Source organism: Salmo trutta, chromosome 25 (genome assembly GCF_901001165.1).
Source record: "Salmo trutta chromosome 25, fSalTru1.1, whole genome shotgun sequence".
In the NCBI taxonomy this organism is placed as follows: Eukaryota; Metazoa; Chordata; class Actinopteri; order Salmoniformes; family Salmonidae; genus Salmo; species Salmo trutta.
Window position 1 is genome coordinate 19,632,822 of NC_042981.1, and position 20,373 is coordinate 19,653,194.

The 20,373-nt window shown below is 44.8% G+C and overlaps 1 protein-coding gene across 2 annotated transcripts in view; it reads left to right on the forward strand.

Annotated features, from left to right (window-relative positions):
* The first annotated feature begins 724 nt into the window (after nt 1-724).
* Nucleotides 725-20,373, forward strand: part of LOC115162132 (tetratricopeptide repeat protein 7B) — a 70,488-nt gene continuing 50,839 nt past the window's right edge. For both annotated transcript variants that reach the window (XM_029713145.1, XM_029713146.1), the window contains exons 1-3: nt 725-881; nt 4,046-4,179; nt 9,859-9,980. In XM_029713145.1, coding sequence (XP_029569005.1) covers nt 854-881; nt 4,046-4,179; nt 9,859-9,980 — 284 coding nt within the window. In that variant the 5' untranslated portion in view covers nt 725-853. The remainder of the gene's footprint in view (nt 882-4,045; nt 4,180-9,858; nt 9,981-20,373) is intronic.

A 20,373-nucleotide genomic window follows, 5' to 3' on the forward strand; every position in this document is an offset into this window, starting at 1 on the left:
AGTGGCGTTACCGTACAGAGTGCTGTTGAGGCTACTGTAGACCTTCATTGCAAAACAGTGTGTTTTAATAAATTATTTGGTGATGTGAATATATTTACTATAGTTTTATCTAAAAAGTGTAACTTTTTTTAATGTTTCACAATTTTTATTTTTATGAAATTCACTGAGGATGGTCCTCCCCTTCCTCCTCTGAAGAGCTTCCACTGCTGGAGGTATAGACTAAACTCTGTTTGTGTTTCAGATGACCTGGTGCTGGGGGAAGCCAAGCTCCAGCAGTACCTCAAGGAGAACCCCATCAAGCAGGGGGCCAGCCCAAGGAGCCGAAGACCCCAGCTTGTGGAGGTCCGCAAGCACCTGACCGCTGCCCTGGACCGAGGGAACCTCAAGGTAGATGTTAATGATATAACACCTATAGCCATTAGTATTTGTCATATGTCTAGTTTAGTCTTGTAAGTGTTATAATAGTGTAGTCCAGTCTTATAACAGTATTATAAAACTGCAAAAGGGTAACACTGGTTTAATCAGGATCTGGCTGTACACTCACTGCTTTCCCAAACTGAGAGAATCCCCTTTGAATTGCATAACCTCATATTACTGCCTCACTCCCTAGTGCTGCTTGTATGAACCCTTTTTCTCTGAAATATGAACATATATTTTTGTGTTCAGGAGAAAACATATGGCTACACAATAACTGTCTCTTCTCTTTCCTTTTGTGCCTAGCCGGACTACATGCAAGAGGCTAGTATGTTGATGGCCAAGATGTCCTATGTGGAGGGAGACTATAGTGAGACGTTCAACCAGTATGGCAAAGTGACCCTGGACGAGCTGGCACTGGTGGAAGCCCCCGTCTACCATGATTACCGAAGCATACGCTACCAAAGGTAAGAGCTTTGGGTACCTTAATGCCCTCACATTACACCAGTCAGGGTTTTTCCTAGCTCAAAAAGAGGCTTAGGTGGTGGCAGTGGCTACAAAAAAAAACTTTGGGTGGCCTGCCAAAAAAGGTCCTGTGCTGGAAAACCCTGCCAGTATTTCCCAATTCGAAATCTATGCAACAAAATTGTCCAGGGGAACAGATCTATGGTAGGGGAAACACTGCATAACCCTACCGTCTATTCTACTACCAAAGTTCAGCTTCAATCTCAACTCTGCTTCAGTACTCGACACATTCCATTCTAGTAATTTGGTGAATTTGTCTATTCTAAAGGACATTGAGCCTAATCTGTGGTGCTGAAGCCCTCTGTTCTTCCACTGCCTCAGTCATGTATTGAGAAAGTGCTGAGGTTGAGGCTGGGGTGAATGTATTACCTAACTCTGCTGGTCTGGTCAGTCCGAGTCTTAACCTGGTGCCCGCCCTGCCGTTGCACCCCTGAACTCTGTCACTGTATGCTTGCCAGGAGGACGGTTAGCTTAGCTGATGAGAACACAATGTGACCTACCTCATTATGCAGTTCCTGTCTGTGGAGGCTTGCTCAGGCTTTCCCCTCAGAATTCTGCACTAATACAGGGGGATGTTCAATTGACCTGCTGTAAAATGGAGATGGGTTTTGATGCATAAGTAGTGGCGTTTTAAATGTCCTATAATAGAGTCAGTTGCTGTATCTAAATCTAGTGTGTATATTAAAATGGACATGACACGGAGGAAAAATACGTTGTCTCTGAAAAGAGGAAATTGACACAGCAGCACCAGTCCTCTGTTTGAGCTAGTATCCCCTGCAATGTGTTGTTGGGCCCTATGGTGGCAGTAGAGGTTCACTGTTCACTATGCTTACGTTTGATCATGCAGAGAGGAGTCCACACACACACACTATCTATCTATCTATCTATCTATCTATCTATCTATCTATCTATCTATCTATCTATCTATCTATCTATCTATCTATCTCTCTATCTCTCTCTCTCTCTCTCTCTCTCTCTCTCTCTCTCTCTCTCTCTCTCTCTCTCTCTCTCTCTCTCTCTCTCTCTCTCTCTCTCTCTCTCTCTATCTATCTATCTATCTATCTATCTATCTATCTATCTATCTATCTATCTATCTGAAGAAGAAGAAGAAGCTCTACCGTAGTGTGGAGCCCCTCAATACAGCAGCCTAGTATACACACAGGGCGCACACACAAATCTGTCCCCCTCTATACATACAGCAGCCTATCCCAGGATTTACACAGACCGACCGATGATGCAAGCCAAGCAGTTGCCCATACAGCATACATCACTGTGGAGCGACTGCATTGCGTAGGCAACCCCACCCCCACATAGGCACACACACGTCTTCTCTCCGGGCCGTATTGCCTGCAATCATACTGTGTATATGGAGTGAAGCATTGAAACATTAGGGCTTGACCTGAATGTAGGCAAGCTGACTTTATAGCCGGAAACATCTATAATGGAAGTAAGTCTCTTCAGATGAAGCTCTCTTTTATGTTAAACAGCATCATTTCTTATATAGTCATTTGTTGGCTGTGTAAGGCCATGTTGATAGATAACCTGAGTTCATTAGTTATTTTCTGTGACTTTGTCTGGACCAGCCATCTTGTTTGTCCGATGGCGGGAATGGGAAGACATTACTGCTGTTTTTCATTTTAATGATCGTCCTAATCGAGAGGAGTGGAGGGGAGGAGGAGGTCAGGCCGGCCTGTTTAGAGTAACACAGGAGCCCATTAGGCCGTGAAAGTGCCACAGTGGTATGAATAAGTTATGTGGCAAGGCAGCAGAGAGAGCAGAGCCATACAATGACAACAGAATCCCCCGGCTTCAGTCATTAACATACCCGCATCTCCACCACAGGAAATCTTTATAAGGCAAAGACAAGCATGGCTGCATACATCCATCTTTGCAGATCTCTATCTCTCTCGCTCTCTCCATCTTTCCATCCATCCATCCATCCATCCATGGTGGGGGTCCGTCCATCTGTGACAGAGCATGTTAATCTCCCCATCTGTTTGTCTCTGCCTCCTTCTCTGTCTTTCTGTTTCTTTGCTTATCTATAACTTTCTCTCTACCCTCTCACTCTACCTCTCTGTCTTTCTGTTTCTTTATCTATGTATAGCTCTCTCTCTCCTCCCCTCTCTACTTCAATCCCTCTCTGTCTTTCTCTCTTGCATCAGTATTCATGTTCCTGTCATGTCCTATAAAGAGAAGACATCTGCACCTCTATGGTACTGGAGGTTTCAGGGTGTGTAAATGAGTCATGTGGGGTTGATGGATGAACCATTTGGCTTGTATTGTTTGGACCCTTTTAGTGAATGGCTCCATTTGAGCGTCACACAGTTGGAGTAGTCTTGCGTAATTCCAGAGGCTAGAGCTATTTATAATGAATGAGTTATTAAGGCTATTATCTATTATTAATGCGTTGTTTGAAAAGGGTGCTTTGGGGAACTGCAGATTCGGTTTCATAACAACGAGGTTTGTGTAGCCACGATGGAAGTGTTGTGCTTTTCTACATATTGTCTTGTTACAAACACAATGGTATGGTGATTGACAGAACCGGCCCACACAAAACAAGATACAGTTTACCCAAAGGTCAGACAGGGCTACTTTTCTCATAGTATCATTTTAGGGCCCCGAGTTATTCCTTCCCACGTGAGTTTACATGGAAAAACTCTGCCTATAACAAGGGGCGCAGACTACACCAAAGGCCCAGAGTTTTTCCTTGCAAGGTCACAAGATCAGGAAAACTCAGGGCCCTACATGAGGGAAAAGAGTGAGGGCCTTCATTTGTAGATGAGTGAGACCCAGAAGTAGAAGATGATTGTTGTCCTACTCTCCTCTATAGAAGAAAGGAAGGCTGTAAAATAAGATATCTTCTTCAGTCCTTGGCTGACATGAGGTGAGGCTGGTGGCTGTCCTTGACTCCGATGAATGTACACTATGCACGCGCATCCACGCACGTACAGAAACACAGACACTAAAGCTTGAGCATGAACTTTAACCCCTGGTGGGCTGCATTGTGTAGTCTTATCCCGACCAGAGGCAAGGCCACAGTACTGTACGTGTAGTGTAGAGTATACAGCCGCTTTTAAAAGTTCCTTTCTTTATTTCTTCTCTCCAGGTCTGTGTCTAGAGAAAGTCCTGGCTGCATCTCCGTCCCTTTCCAATTATAACGTGGACAAAGACCAGGAAGTGATTACCTGCTATGAGAAGTCAGGAGACATTGCCCTGCTCTACCTACAGGAAGTAGAGAAGGTAACCTAGCAACCAGCTAACATTGGCTTTACAAGTGGATGTGTTGATGGGAGGGAGAAGATGGGGATGCTTTAATCACTGTGACAAAACCAAATCATTTTCAGGTGATCTAGGCTAATACTAACAAAGTAATTAACCCTCTTTTAAAATGACAGTTTAAGGTAGACTCGGCTAGATGACGTTGCCATGAGCGGAACTGCAGATATTAAGATGAGCGGGATGCAAGACTGCAACGTGATAGCAACGGGACCAAAACAGCGGAGAAGTTTAGTCTCGAGCTTCAACACTCTTAGTTGTTTACTGCTGTTTACTTTGTGCATCTACGTCATTTTGCTGAGTCGATTTTTAAGTTACAATTACAAATAGTCAAGACTAAGGGCCAGTCACCAGTAACTTAACTTTTGTTCTTGGATAGTTGCTGTTTGACATTTTAAAGGGAAGTTTGCAGAATGAGGTTGCTGTTAAACATTCAGATTTGGGTGACCTCCTGAGTGGCGCAGTGGTCTAAGCTGTTCCACCAGAGATTCTGGGTTCGAGTCCAGGCTCTGTCGCAGCCGGCCGCGACCGTGAGACCCATGGGGCGGCGCACAATTGGCCCAGCGTTGTCCAGGTTAGGGGGGGTTTGGCCTGCAGGGATGTCCTTGTCCCATCGCGCACTAGCGACTCCTGTGGCGGGCCGGGCACAGTGCCCGCTGACACGATCGCCAGGTGTACGGTGTTTCCTCCGACACATTGGTGCGGCTGGCTTCTGGGTTAAGTGGGCATTGTGTCAAGAAGCAATGCGGCTTGGTTGGGTAGTGTTTCAGAGGATGCACGGCTCTCGACCTTCGCCTCTCCCAAATCCATACGGGAGTTGCAGCGTTGAGACAAGACTAACTACCAATTGGATACCACGAAATTGGGGAGAAAAAGGGGTGAAAAAAAACAACCGTTCAAAAGTTTGCGGTCGCTTAGAAATGTTTTTGACATAAAAGCACATTTTTGTCAATTAAAATAACATGAAATACAGTGTAGACATTGTTAATGTTGTAAATGACGATTGTAGCTGGAATATCTACATAGGCGTACAGAGGCCCATAATCAGCAACCATCACTCCTGTGTTCCAATTTCACGTTGTGTTAGCTAATCCAAGTTTATAATTTTAAAAGGCTAATTGATCATTAGAAAACCCTTTTGCCATTATGTTAGCACAGCTGAAAACTGTTGTTCTGATTAAAGAAGCAATAAAACTGGCCTTCTTTAGACTACTTGAGTATCTGGAGCGTCAGCATTTGTGGGTTCAATTACAGGCTTCAAATGGCCAGAAACAAAGAACTTTCTTCTGAAACTCGTCAGTCTATTCTTGTTTTGAGAAATGAAGGCTATTCCATGTGAGAAATTGCCAAGAAACTGAAGATCTCGTACAACGCTGTGTACTACTCCCTTCACAGAACAGCGCAAACTGTGGGAGGCCCCGGTGCACAACTGAGCAAGAGGACAAGTACATTAGAGTGTCTAGTTTGAGAAACAGACGCCTCACAAGTCCTCAACTGGCAACTTCATTAAATAGTACCCGCAAAACACCAGTCTCAACGTCAACAGTTTATGAGGCAACTCCGGGAAGAGCAGTCCAGTTTATGAGGCAACTCCTTGGAAAAGCAGTCCAGGTGAAGCTGGTTGAGAGAATGCCAATACTGTAAAATACTGTCATCAAAGCAAAGGGTGGCAACTTTGGAGAATCTCAAATATAAAATATATTTTCATTTGTTTAACACTTTTTTGGTTACTACATGATTCCAAGTGTTATTTCATAGTTGTGATGTCTTCACTATTATTCTGCATTGTAGAAAATAGTCAAAATAAAGAAAACCCTTGAATGAGTAGGTGTGTCCAAACTTTTGACTGGTACTGTATTTGTTGTGTGACAAAACTGCACTCTTTAGATTGGCCTTTTATTGTCCCCTGCACAAGGAGCACAATGTGTAATGATCATGCTGTTTAATCAGCTTCTTGATATGCCACACCTGTCAGGTGGATAGATTAACTTGGCAAAGGAGAAATGCTAACTAGTATGTGAAGAAATTGTACACAAAATTTGAGAGAAACAGTATTTTTGTACGTATGTAAAATTCCTGGGATCTTTTATTTCAGCTCATGAAACATGGAACCAACACTTCACGTGCTGCATTTATATTTTTGTTCAGTGTATAAACCATTATTCAACCAGGCTTAATAGGTTTACAGTTATGTTAAAGTAATTTACCTATTGTCAAAAGCACCGTTAAATGATTAAAAAAATTTTTTTTTGATGTGAACTGTTTGTGAACCCGTTTTTGCCATTGAGCCTGGGCATCAGACTCCACATCTGTATTGCAGAGTTGTCAATGATGTGGTCGGTTTTCAATTGGCTTATCACATGGTTTGTAAAGGCTGAAATATTGTGCGTTGGGATGCTATCGGAAGCTTCAACATTTGTAACAAGCATGCTATCAAACATCTGTTGTTACACCCCTGTAATTAATAAGTTAGTCATAAATATTTCCAAAACTTAAAGCATTGTATTTGGGACAAATCATTCACTAAACCTCAACTACATCTCGTAATGAATAATGTGGAAATTAAGCAAGTTGAGGTGACTAAACTGCTTGGAGTAACCCTGGATTGTAAACTGTCATGGTCAAAACATATTGATACAACAGTAGCTAAGATGGGGAGAAGTCTGTCCATAATAAAGCACTGCTCTGCATTCTTAACAACACTATCAACAAGGCAGGTCCTACAGGCCCTGGTTTTGTCACACCTAGACTACTGTTCAGTAGTGTGGTCAGGTGCCACAAAGAGGGACTTGGGAAAATTGCAGTTGGCTCTGAACAGGGCAGCACGACTGGCCCTTAAAAGTACACGGAGAGCTAACATTAATGACATGCATGTCAATCTCTCATGGCTCAAAGTGGAAGATAGATTGATATCATCATTACTTGTTTTCGTAAGAGGTGCTGACAAGCTGAAGGTACCGAGCTGTCTGTTTTAAAATACTAGCACACAGCTCTGACACCCATGCATACCCCACAAGTCCTGCCACCAGAGGTCTCTTCACAGTCCCCAAGTCCAGAACAGACTATGGGAGGCTCACAGTACTACATAGAGCCATGACTACATTGAACTCTATCCCACATCAGATAACTGATGCAAGCAGTAGAGTCAGATTTAAAAAGCAGGTAAATATACACCTTATGGAACAGCAGGGACTCTGAAGTAACACAAACATAGGCACAGACACATGCATACACACACATGATGACATACACAGATGTACACATGGATTTTGTGTTGTAGATATGTGGTAGTGGAGTATGGGTCTGAGGGCACACACTTAGTGTGTTGTGAATTCTGTAATGAATGTATTGTAATGTATTTAAAATTGTATAACTGCCTTAATTCTGCTGGACCCCAGGAAGAGGAGGTGCTGCCTTGGCAGCAGCTAATGGGGATCCATAATAAATACAAATTACAGACTGCAATTACCACCAGTTACACGTCGTTATTACTGTAACTATGCATTATTACAATTAATTACAATTCTTGTTACAGTGTAATTGCATAAATGCACTGTAATAAGGACCCCTTAAAATGAAGTGTTACCAACATTTTATAGAAACTTTTGCATAAAGACCGTTCAGATGGAATATCATCAATCTACATTGTTAGATTTGTGGAAATATATCATGCAACCTGCCCTTTAATGAATCACTATCCTTCCTTGGTTTCCCCAATAAGTGGATTGGACTTGCCTGTAATTAACTAATTCATTAATTGATTGGATTTGTATAGGGCTTTTCCAGTGCTCAAAGCGGCAACCATTTTGTGCCAGAACGCTCACCACACATCAGCTAATGTTTGGGAGTTGGACCTGCCTGTGTGCTAGTGTATTAGACAGTGCAGTAGGCCTATACCCCATCAGAAGTGCTGGTGTCTGTACTATTAGTACCATAGTGGTCGAAGGGGGCCAGGTCCATCAGCAGATCCATGCAGCATTGACAGACTGGCTCAGGGTTTGATGTTCCTATTTCTGACCTTGGCTGCTGTTTCAACCAGCAACTTTTTTTCTCCACTCTGATTTGTTCTGCCAACAGGGTTTTCCCTCGCATTTTATTTTCTCTCTCTTTCTGTCTGCTCTCTGTTTCTCCCTCTCTGTTTTTCTCTCTCTCTCTGTTTCTCTCTCTTTGCTTTTTCCATCTATTTCTTTCTTTCTATCTCTCTGTCTCTGCTCTCTCTCGCTCTCTATTTTTCTTTCTTTCTCTCTATCTGTATTTGTCTCTCTGCTCTCTCTCTTCCTCTCCCTCTCTCTTTTTCTGCTCTCTCCATCCCTGAGGCTCTCCTGGCCTCTGAGGGGTTGCAGAACAGTGTAGCAACCTTTTTATATATTTTTCATTTCAGCAGTCCTGCTATCTAGTCAGTCTGAGTGCATATATATGCTAGCATGTGGGAACTCACTCAATAACATTCTCCCATCCCCAGTGCTAGCCTGTCTGATGCTATTCTGGCCCTGAGGCCTTTGGTGTGACTACTCTGTTGAGTTATGGTGTTCACAGTGTAGAGATAGTGAATGGTGTTCAGACCTTCTATTTTGTGCAAGTGTCCTTAAGTGTCCTTAGTTGAAGAGCAATGATGCAAATACTCATTTGGCCCATTTTTTGGGCTCATGGTGTCATTTTAGTTACCAAGCCTCAGGATAGAGCTGTGTTGTTGCTCCAAAATGTCATAACTGTATGTGCTATTTGAATTCAATATTTAAACTAATCTAGTGGCATCGATTCACTCCTCCAAAAAGCCACAGGCTTTACCCCTGCATTTTCTTTCTTCTGTATCGGCTGTTAGAATTCAATATTGAAATTCTAATTTAGTGCAACTGATTCACATTGGAGCGGCACTTCCCCAAATAGCTCCCTCCCCACCTCCAGCACACGCCTTTCCCTTCCCAACCTACATTCCCAGCCTACCCACACATCCAGAACACCAGGTCTGAGAGAGCTGCCCCCCTGTAATTGAACCGACAGCCGATTCCATACAGCATACAGAGAGACACTGATACAATACCCAGGAGATGAATGGGGCAACAGCACTACAGCCAGGTATCTATCTCTCTCTCTCTGTGTATCATGTGCCAGGCAGGCAGCACAAGGTGTAAGGACACAAGCTACCTGCTGCTGAATGAAATCATTTCATATTTTTGACAGACAGAGAGAGGAGAGTGGGAACACAATGGGGACCTTTGGGTTGGACGGATGCAGAGGAAATAGGGAGAGGAGAGGGTTAGGAGGGGGAGGAGAGGAGGAGGGGAAGGAGAGGAGAGGGGGATGAGGAGAAGAGAGTAGCAGCCATGGTTCTTCAATCTTCTCCCTGTCCTCTCTCCTCTTATCTGTTTCTTTCCTTTTAGGTCTACTATTATCTGATGTTATCTTGGTTGTGTTTTCTTATCTCTCTGATTACCAATCTAGTTTTGGAAGTACAATATTGTGGTTTCTGAATTAAAGCGTTTGGCTGATTTGCATATGTGTAGGCCTATACAGTGTAACAGTCTATTGTTGATGCAGAATGTGAATAGTAAGCTGACTTTGTTCTCTGCATCTTCAAGCATTGCATTGTGGTGCAGGAGGTGGCTCCAGACTCTGTTATCTGGTCAATTTGATGTGTTTCAGGCCCTCAGTGCGGGGTGGCAGAACCGCAGTCCAAAGCCAGGTCCAGTGGCCCAGGAGCAGGAGCTGGGATACTTCCTGGAGACGGGACTTCAGAGGGCACATGTCATCCACTTCAAAAATGGGTAAGAAAGTTAGAGCGTGTGTGTGGAATAATCCTACACTGACATTCATCCCTAACCTACTGTGTGTGTTGCTGCTTCCTGTCACTCTTCCTTCTCTCCACTGTCACTCTTCCCTCTCTCCACTGTCACTCTTCCCTCTCTCCACTGTCACTCTTTCTTCCAATCCAAGGGTCCGTTTGTCTCAGGACGCATAGTAGGTATTCCTCCACTCCTCTCTGCCCTAGAATAGCACTGTGTTTGACTTACAATCCCCCCCAGAGAGAACAATGCTCTTGTATTACCATAGAGACTCAGGTTGACTTGCAACTCAAAGCCAAGATGCCAAACCCAGACCTGCCAACCTGCATGCATTTTGCGTACCATGCACACAATTTGAGGTGAAAGTATGCGGTATGAAAAACGACCATAAAATACACAAAAATAGGCTTGTAGTTGGCGCTTTGTGGTTTTTGACTCATCCGTCTGGAGTTGAAACTGAGGCAATCAGAGTACTAGGGCAAGGAGGAAATATCTCTTCGCCCTCCAGCTGGATGGCAGCTCCCTACTTTGTCCATTGATACCACTGATGTGTGATGAAAAAGGGAAAATGGAGAACGAACTGTTTGTCAAATACATTTTCCATAATTGTATGTGTTAGTAAAGCTCATAACCACTATAATTTCGTAGTTAGCTCCTTAGCTAAGGCAAGATTACGAAAAAGGTAGTTAGTTACAGCGTTTAGTCAACTAAGCGAGAACACTTTATTGCTCGCACCTGCTTTGATCTCCTCAAAGGTAGTAGGTGTGAGCGCGTTGATGATGAAGGAAACAGTGTGCAGTGTTGCGGTAGTTCTTCAGTGTGCGTCGCTGAGTGGATGGAAACAAACATGGCAGAGAGATCTGTTCTCCTTATACCGTCCTTCACAGAAAGTTATGCTAGGCTTTTAAAGATTAGTAGGCCTATTTTAATTAATCAGTTCTTAATCTGTCCTCTTTATATACAGTTGAAGTCGGACGTTTACCTTAGCCAAATACATTTAAACTCAGTTTTTCAAAACTCCTGACATTTAATTATTGTAAAAATTCCCTATCTTAGGTCAGTTAGGATCACCACTTTATTTTAAGAATGTGAAATGTCAGAATAATAGTAGAGAGAATGATTTATTTCAGCTTTTATTTATTTTATCACATTCCCAGTGGGTCAGAAGTTTACATACACTCAATTAATTTCCACAGGCTTTTGGCCCATTCCTCCTGACAGAGCTGGTGTAACTGAGTCACGTTTGTAGGCCTCCTTGCTCGCACACGCTTTTTTAGTTCTGCCCACAAATTTTCTATAGGATTGAGGTCAGGGCTTTGTGATGGCCACTCCAATACCTTGACTTTGTTGTCCTTAAGCCATTTTGCCACAACTTTGGAAGTATGCTTGGGGTCATTGTCCATTTGGAAGACCCTACTAAGCTTTAACTTCCTGACTGATGTCTTGAGATGTTGCTTCTATATATCCACATAATTTTTCTCCCTCATGATGCCATCTATTTTGTTTAAGTGCACCAGTCCCTTCTGCAGCAAAGCACCCCCACAACATGATGCTGCCACCCCCGTGCTTCGCGGTTGGGATGGTGTTCTTCGGCTTGCAAGCCTCCCCCTTTTTCCTCCAAACATAACAATTGTCATTATGGCCAAACAGTTCTATTTTTGTTTAATTAGACCAGAGGACATTTCTCCATGTGCAGTTGCAAACCGTAATCTGGCTTTTTTATGGCGGTTTTGGAGCAGTGGCTTCTTCCTTGCTGAGCGGCCTTTCAGGTTATGTTGATATAGGACTCGTTTTACTGTGGATATAGATACTTTTGTACCTGTTTCCTTCAACATCTTCACAAGGTCCTTTGCTTTTGTTCTGGGATTGATTTGCACTTTTCGCACCTAGTTCATCTCTAGGAGACAGAACGCGTCTCATTCCTGAGTGGTATGACAGCTGCGTGGTCCCATGGTGTTTATACTTGCGTACTATTGTTTGTACAGATGAACATGGTACCTTCAGGCGTTTTTAAATTGCTCCCAAGGATGAACCAGACTTGTGGAGGTCTACAATGTTTTTTTCTGAGGTCTTGGCTGATTTATTTTGATTATCCCATGATGTCAAGCAAAGAGGCACTGAGCTTGAAGTTAGGCCTTGAAATACATCCACAGGTATACCTCCAATTAACTCAAATGATGTCAATTAGCCTATCGGAAGCTTCTAAAGCCATGACATAATTTTCTAGAATTCTCCAAGCTGTTTAAAGGCACAGTCAACTTAGTGTATGTAAACTTCTGACCCACTGGAATTGTGATACAGTGAATTATAAGTGAAATAATCTGTATGTAAACAATTGTTGGAAAAATTACTTGTCATGCACAAAGTAGATGTCCTAACCGACTTGCCAAAACTATAGTTTGTTAACAATAAATTTTTGGAGTGGTTGAAAAACGAATTTTATTGACTCCAACCTAAGTGTATGTAAACTTCTGACTTTAGCTGTATGTCAACAGTAGGCTACTAATGATGTGATAATAGTCAGTTCTACAGTTACATTTATTTCTAGGGCCTCCCGAGTGGCACAGCGATCTAAGGCACAGCATCGCATTGTTGCGGCGTCACTAGAGCCTGGGGTTTGATCCCAGGCTGTGTCACTATCGGTCGTGACCGGGAGTCCCATAGGGCGGTGCACAATTGGCCCAGTGTCGTCCGAGTTAGGGGAGGGTTTGGCCGGGGGGGCTTAACTTGGCTCATCGCGGGCCGGGCGCCTGCAGGCTGACTCCGGTCGTCAGTTGAATGGTTTTTTCTCCGACACATTGGTGCAGCTGGTTTCTGAGTAAAGCGAGCGGGTGTTAAGAAGTGCGGTTTGGCAGGTCATGTTTCGGAAGGATGCATGACTCGACCTTCACCTCCCGAGCCCGTTGGGGAGTTGCAACAAAGAGACAAGAAAAAGGCGATAAACATTACAACAACAAAACATTCTAGTTAGCTACTGAAGAACAGCCAAGGACCGATATTATTAATAGTCAATAGTTACCATTCTTACCATTCCTACAGTCTTCTGCCAAAATCATTATTAGGCAAAAAAAGTAAATTTTACTATGATTTGAGCAGTATGGATGTCGCAAGTGTGCCTTCAGTGGTACTCTACTTCAAGGTTGGCAGGTCTGCAAGCCTCAAGCCTGCCAGTGGAAAAGTGATTGGGCTCAGCCAGACAGCACAAAATTGGTGACGGTGTGGGATGGATTCCTATGTCCATAGCTGCTGTGCTTTGATCTAGTTAGACATAGTTTGGAACCTGCCGGCTAGCTCCCCTGTAGGTTAGAGCAGTAGTGTGTGTGAGTAGCTAGTTATGGGTGTTGATATGGAGGTAATGCTCCCTAAGCTCCTGGTAGGGGTGTGGTGGTAAAGCTCTGTCGGAGTGTGCATGTGATTTTGTGTGCATGTGTGTGCCAGTGTGTGTGCTGGCTGTGTTTCAGTCAGACCTGAAGATGGATGATAGCCTCCTATCTCTCTTAGCCCCGCCCCCATACTGACATGATGACTATCCCAGCATGCTTAGAGCTCATCTCACAACCACACCATTTGGGATGCACACCACTGACAGGATTAGGGCTCACAGGAACGTTAACAGACACAGCTGTAGCAGCCACATGGCTTCTCTAACGTTCACATCTATGTGACACGCTTCAAAAAACAACTCTCAACGCTCCTTTTGCTTTTGCCCAATGCCCATAAATGCATTCTTCATCTCTTATGGAAGTTATACTGAATTTATGGTGTCTTGATCAAATAAATCCTCCTCAAGCACCCCTTTTGTGCTGTCTGGTTCTCCTGGGGGGAACCATCCATACCACAGTCTGCCTGGGAAGCACTGGTTGTGTCACAAATGGCAACCTATTCCCATAGGGCTCTGGTCTAAAGTAGTGCACGATATGGAATAGGGACATACCCACTGTATAGGGCAAGGTGCATTTTTTACATGGAAAATGGAGGAAACCACTTAAAAACCAGAGAGGAGAAGAGATAAAGAGAGGAGGCTGCCACTACTGCTGCTGCTGAAGATAATAGTTCATAGATGATGCAACACAGTGTCTCTTTCATGTCAACCTGCACTCCTCCCTAACTCCACACGTCTCTCTCTCTCTCACTAATAACACACCGGAGGACACACACACTGGTATAGTGGTGCAAATACATTCATAGAAACACACACTACATACAAATCACGCACACACACAGCATTTCCAGTGGGAAGGTGCTTTTTCTATCCTCGAGAATGCCAACGTTAAAAAGGACACGTCTTCAGTAAATAGCCAGCTGCATACATGGCTAATGTGTAAGCTGTGAGTAGCGGTAATTATCTGTCGTTAAGGGTGTCTGCTAAACTCATGAATAATGCAGCAGTGTGCCTGCCTGTGAATCTCGTGTTGCTCTCTCTGCTCATAGATATTTAAAGTTGAGCGTTGCCATAAAAACATCTGCCAGCATTCTTTTTGTATAATTATTTTCCCCCTTTGTAAAGTGGTCAATCATGGTTGCAGTGAATTAGGAGGAGGCCTTTGGTACTGAGAAGGAAATGGATCTTACAAAAAAACAGCAGGACCAAGACAATTCTTCATAATATGCCTTTATTGAAGTGGCTTGTTAAATAGAGCAGAGGAAAATGCTTGGTTGGATAAGAGATGTCTAGTGTACACACTAACTAACTGTATCGATGCAAGGTGTGCATCCAAAATAGTACCCTATTCCCTACTGTTATATAGTGCACTACTTTAGACCAAACGCCTATGGGCCCTGGTCAAAAGTAGTGCACTACATAGGGAATAGGTTTCCATTTGGGATGCATAGTCTATGCTTCCTCTAGCTGTTAGGCATCTGAAAAACCAGGTCACTTCTCATTAGCAAATCAAGTCTTAGAATGCAGCATGCTGCAGTCTTGCATTTACTGTAGCCCTGCCAACACACACACACACACACAGAGATTCCTTACTGTCAGTGCTGTATCGGTTTGAGCTGATTTAGGAAAATGAGGCCTAACAGCAAACACGTATTAAGTCTTTGATGAAACCCTCATTTGCAAACGGATACGCACCACCACGTTATACACATAGACAGACGGACGGACGGACGGACGGACGGACGGACGGACAGATGGACACAGGGGGGAGAGGAGCAGCCGCTTGGAGCTAGACCGCTCACTCGTTTGGTGTTACCGGGCAGTTTAGCACTCTGAGCTGAACCCTAGTCAACATTTCTCCAACGTTAGTGTGACGCATCGATAACATAACAAAGGCTCACACACTTATAAGATACTTTCTTGCATTAAGCACATAAACACATGCAGTCAGAGAAGGCGTGTGTTTGTGTGGTTAGTTTGTTCAGTGGGAGAGTGTTAGCTGAGTTGGTGTGGGAACATTGCAGTGTGTCTGATCCATAGAGAAGTGTTGAGCTAGGGTATTGACACCTCCTATCAACTGACAACCTCGCACACAAATGACCATACCAGTGCTGACACACACAGACTGATATGCACATATTCACCATTATTTATAGGAAATATTTTATTGCTTGTTTATACAGATCCATAATTATGAGAACAGAGATTTTCTCAGAATAATATATTTTCAGCATCGATTTAAAGGCTTGGTTTTAGTCAGTATGTGGTAGGGGTACAATATGTATCCGCTATCCATCACTCTATATAAAATGTATCCGCTATCCATCACTCTATATAAAATGTATCCACTATCCTCCACTATATATAAAATGTATCCACTATCCACCACTATATATAAAATGTATCCACTATATATAAAATGTATCCACTATCCACCACTCTATATAAAATGTATCCACTATATATAAAATGTATCCACTATCCACCACTCTATATAAAATGTATCCACTATCCACCACTATATATAAAATGTATCCACTATCCACCACTCTATATAAAATGTATCCACTATATATAAAATGTATCCACTATCCACCACTCTATATAAAATGTATCCACTATCCTCCACTATATATAAAATGTATCCACTATCCACCACTCTATATAAAATGTATCCACTATCCACCACTATATATAAAATGTATCCACTATATATAAAATGTATCCACTATATATCAAATGTATCCACTATCCACCACTCTATATAAAATGTATCCACTATATATAAAATGTATCCACTATCCACCACTCTATATAAAATGTATCCACTATCCACCACTGTATATAAAATGTATCCACTATATATAAAATGTATCCACTATATATAAAATGTATCCACTATCCACCACTCTATATAAAATGTATCCACTATATATAAAATGTATCCACTATATATAAAATGTATCCACTATATATAATATGTATCCACTATCAACCACTCTACATAAAATGTATCCACTTTTTATAAAATGTATCCACTATCCACCACTCTATATAAAGTGTATCCACTATATAAACTCCCTTTTTCAGGACCCTGCCTTTCAAAGATAATTCGTACAAATTCAAATAACTTCACAGATCTTAATTGTAAAGGGTTTAAACACTGTTTCCCATGCTTGTTCAATGAACCTTAAACAAATAATGAACATACACCTGTGGAACGGTCGTTAAGTCACTAACAGTTTACAGACGTTAGGCAATTAAGGTCACAGTTATGAAAACCTAGGATGCTAAAGAGGCCTTTCTACTGACTCTGAAAAACACCAAAAGTAAGATACCCAGGGTCCCTGCTCATCTGTGTGAGCATGCCTTAGGCATGCTGCAAGGAGGCACGAGGACTGCAGATGTGGCCAGGGCAATAAATTGCAATGTCCGTACTGTGAGACGCCTAAGACAGCGCTACATGAAGACAGGACGGACAGCTGATCATCCTCGCAGTGGCAGACCACGTGTAACAACACCTGCACAGGATCGGTACATCCGAACATCACACCTGCGGGACTGGTACAGGATGGCAACAACTGCTCGAGTTGCACCAGGAACGCACAATCCCTCCATCAGTGCTCAGACTGCCCGCAATAGGCTGAGAGAGGCTGGACTGAGGGCTTGTAGGCCTGTTGTAAGGCAGGTCCTCACCAGACATCACCGGCAACAACGTTGCCTATGGGCACAAACCCACCGTCGCTGGACCAGACAGGACTGGCAAAAAGTGCTCTTCACTGACGAGTCGCGGTTTTGTCTCACCAGGGGTGATGGTTGGATTCGCGTTTATCGTTGAAGGAATGAGCGCTACACCGAGGCCTGTATTCTGGAGCGGGATCGATTTGGATGTGGATGGTCCGTCATTGTCTGGGGCGGTGTGTCACAGCATCATCGGACTAAGCTTGTTGTCATTGCAGGCAATCTCAACGCTGTGCGTTACAGGGAAGACATCCTCCTCCCTCATGTGGTACCCTTACTGCAGGCTCATCCTGACATGACCCTCCAGCATGACAATGCCACCAGCCATACTGCTCGTTCTGTGCGTGATTTCCTGCAAGACAGGAATGTCAGTGTTCTGCCATGGCCAGCGAAGGGCCCGGATTTCAATCCCATTAAGCACATCTGGGACCTGTTGGTTCGGAGGGTGAAGGCTAGGGCCATTCCCCCCCAGAAATGTCCGGGAACTTGCAGGTGCCTTGGTGGAAGAGTGGGGTAACATCTCACAGCAAGAACTGGCAAATCTGGTGCAGTCCATGAGGAGGAGATGCACTGCAGTACTTAATGCAGCTGGCGGCCATACCAGATACTGACTGTTACTTTTGATTTTGACCCCCGCTTTGTTCAGGGACACATTTTTCATTTCTGTTAGTCACATGTCTGAAACTTGTTCAGTTTATGTCTCAGTTGTTGAATCTTGTTATGTTCATACAAATATTTACATGTTATGCTGAAAATAAACTCAGTTGACAGTGAGAGGACGTTTCTTTTTTTGCTGAGTTTATAATATGTATCCACTATCCTCCACTATATATAATATGTATGCACTATCCACCACTCTATATAAAATGTATGCACTATCCACCACTCTATATAAAATGTATCCACTATCCTCCACTATATATAAAATGTATCCACTATATATAATATATATAATAAAATATATATCACCTTTATTTAACCATCCGACCGATCCCCGGATGACCAGAGGAGGGTGACGTGTGGCCCCAATAGATCAACTGGTCACGGACAGCAGACGGAACGTACAGACGCCCGACGGGACACTGGAGGGCAGCGGGCTCTGTACGTAAAGCCTGCTCAATGTCCGCGTCCAGCTCCCACACGACCGGCGCTACCAGGCAGGAGGCTGGGAGTATGGGAGTCTGATCTATGGGCTGCTCCTCTGTGTCATTCTTCCGGGACAGTGCGTCTGCCTTCACATTTTGGGAACCTGGTCTGTAGGACAGGATAAACACATTACGGGTAAAAAACATGGCCCACCTTGCCTGACGAGGATTCAGTCTCCTCGCTGCCCGGATGTACTCCAGGTTGCGGTGGTCAGTCCAGATGAGAAAAGGGTGTTTAGCCCCCTCAAGCCAATGTCTCCACGCCTTCAAAGCCTTAACCACAGACAACAGCTCCCGGTCTCCCACATCATAGTTCCGCTCCGCCGGGCTGAGCTTCTTCGAGAAGAGCTTTGGTGGCGTACCCGAGCGCTGAGAGAGCACGGCTCCTATCCAAGCCTCGGACGCGTCCACCTCCACTATGAATGCCAAAGAGGGATCCGGATGGGCCAGCACGGGAGCCGAGGTATACAGAGCCCTTAGGTGCCCAAAAGCCCTGTCCGCCTCAGCCGACCACTGCAAACGTACAGGACCCCACTTCAGCAGTGAGGTAATGGGAGCCGCCACCTGGCTAAAACCCCGGATAAATCTCCGGTAGTAATTGGCAAACCCTCAAAACCGCTGCACCTCCTTTACCGTGGTGGGAGTCGGCCAATTACGCACGCAAACTCAGGAACAAAAACATGCACAAACAGTCGAACAACAGAGGGCTCTGGATGAGAATGGTGCAGACTCACCTGGGGTGACGCCAGAGAGCCCTGCCTGCTGCCTCGACTCCCAGAGGCACCAACCCGGCACCGACAGGCAGTGTGCCCTCTGCGGCCACAGGTGCACGTGAAGGCCCCTCCTCCGGCCTCCCTGAGCGCAGCCCCTCCCAGCTCCATTGGCACCGGAGTGGGGGTGCTGGAAGCGGGAACCGACAGAGCCCTCTCTGGACGTCCGCGGGTGACCAGCAGGTTATCCAACCGAATGGACAGATCCACCAGTTGGTCAAAGGTGATGGTTTGCATCCCTGCAGGCCAACTCCCGACAGACATCCTCGTGCAGGCTACATCGGTAGTGGTCGATGAGGGCCCTGTCGTTCCATCCTGCTCCGGCGGTCAAGGTCTGAAATTCCAGGGCGAACTCCTGGGCGCTCCTCGTCCCCTGCCTCAGGTGGAAGAGACGTTCATCCGCCACTCTACCCTCGGGCGGACGGTCGAAGACTGCCCGGAAGCGGCGCGTGAAATCCTTGAAGTGGTCCAACGCCGCATCTCCTTCTCCCCACACGGTGTTTGCCCACTATAGAGCTCTCCCCGAGAGGCACGAGACAAGAGTGGACACCCTCTCCCTTCCCGAGGGAGCCGGGTGAACGGTGACCAGGTATAGGTCCAGGTATAGGTCCAGCTGTAATAGGAACCCCTGACACAGTGCTGCCGTTCCATCATACTCCCTGGGAAGGGCGAGACGCATCCCACTGGGACCGGATACAGGAGGGATGAGTAGTGGTAACCCCGGTTGTGCTGGTCGAGGCGCTGGAGAGACTCCCTGTCTCTCCCAGCGGTCCATGTTCTGGACAAAGCGATCCAGCGTGGTGCCGAGATGTTGCAGCATCGCCGAGTGTTCTCGGACGCGCTCCTCTACCCCTCGGACCGGGGTACCTGCTCCTGCCGACTCCATAGTTGGGTGTGGAATTCTGTCAGGTTGTGCGCTACTGGTATCGAAGTCAGATGCAGGAGAGCAGAGTTGTGATCAGGCGCACACTTTATTTGGCAGAAGCAACAGACAGACGCAACTGCGTCAAAAAACCTCCAGCCAAATGGCAAAACTGAAAAGCGCGAACAACAGTCACAATGAATCAAATGTTTAACAATTAAACATACTACGTGGAGGAGGCCGTAGGAGGGCAACAACCCAGCAGCAGGACCGCTACCTCTGCCTTTGTGCAAGGAGGGGCACTGCCAGAGCCCTGCAAAATGACCTCCAGCAGGCCACAAATGTGCATGTGTCTGCTCAAGCGGTCAGAAACAGACTCCATAAGGGTGGTATGAGGGCCCGACGTCCACAGGTGGGGGTTGTGCTTTCCACTATCCTCCACAAAATATAATGTTTCCACTATCCTCCACTATAT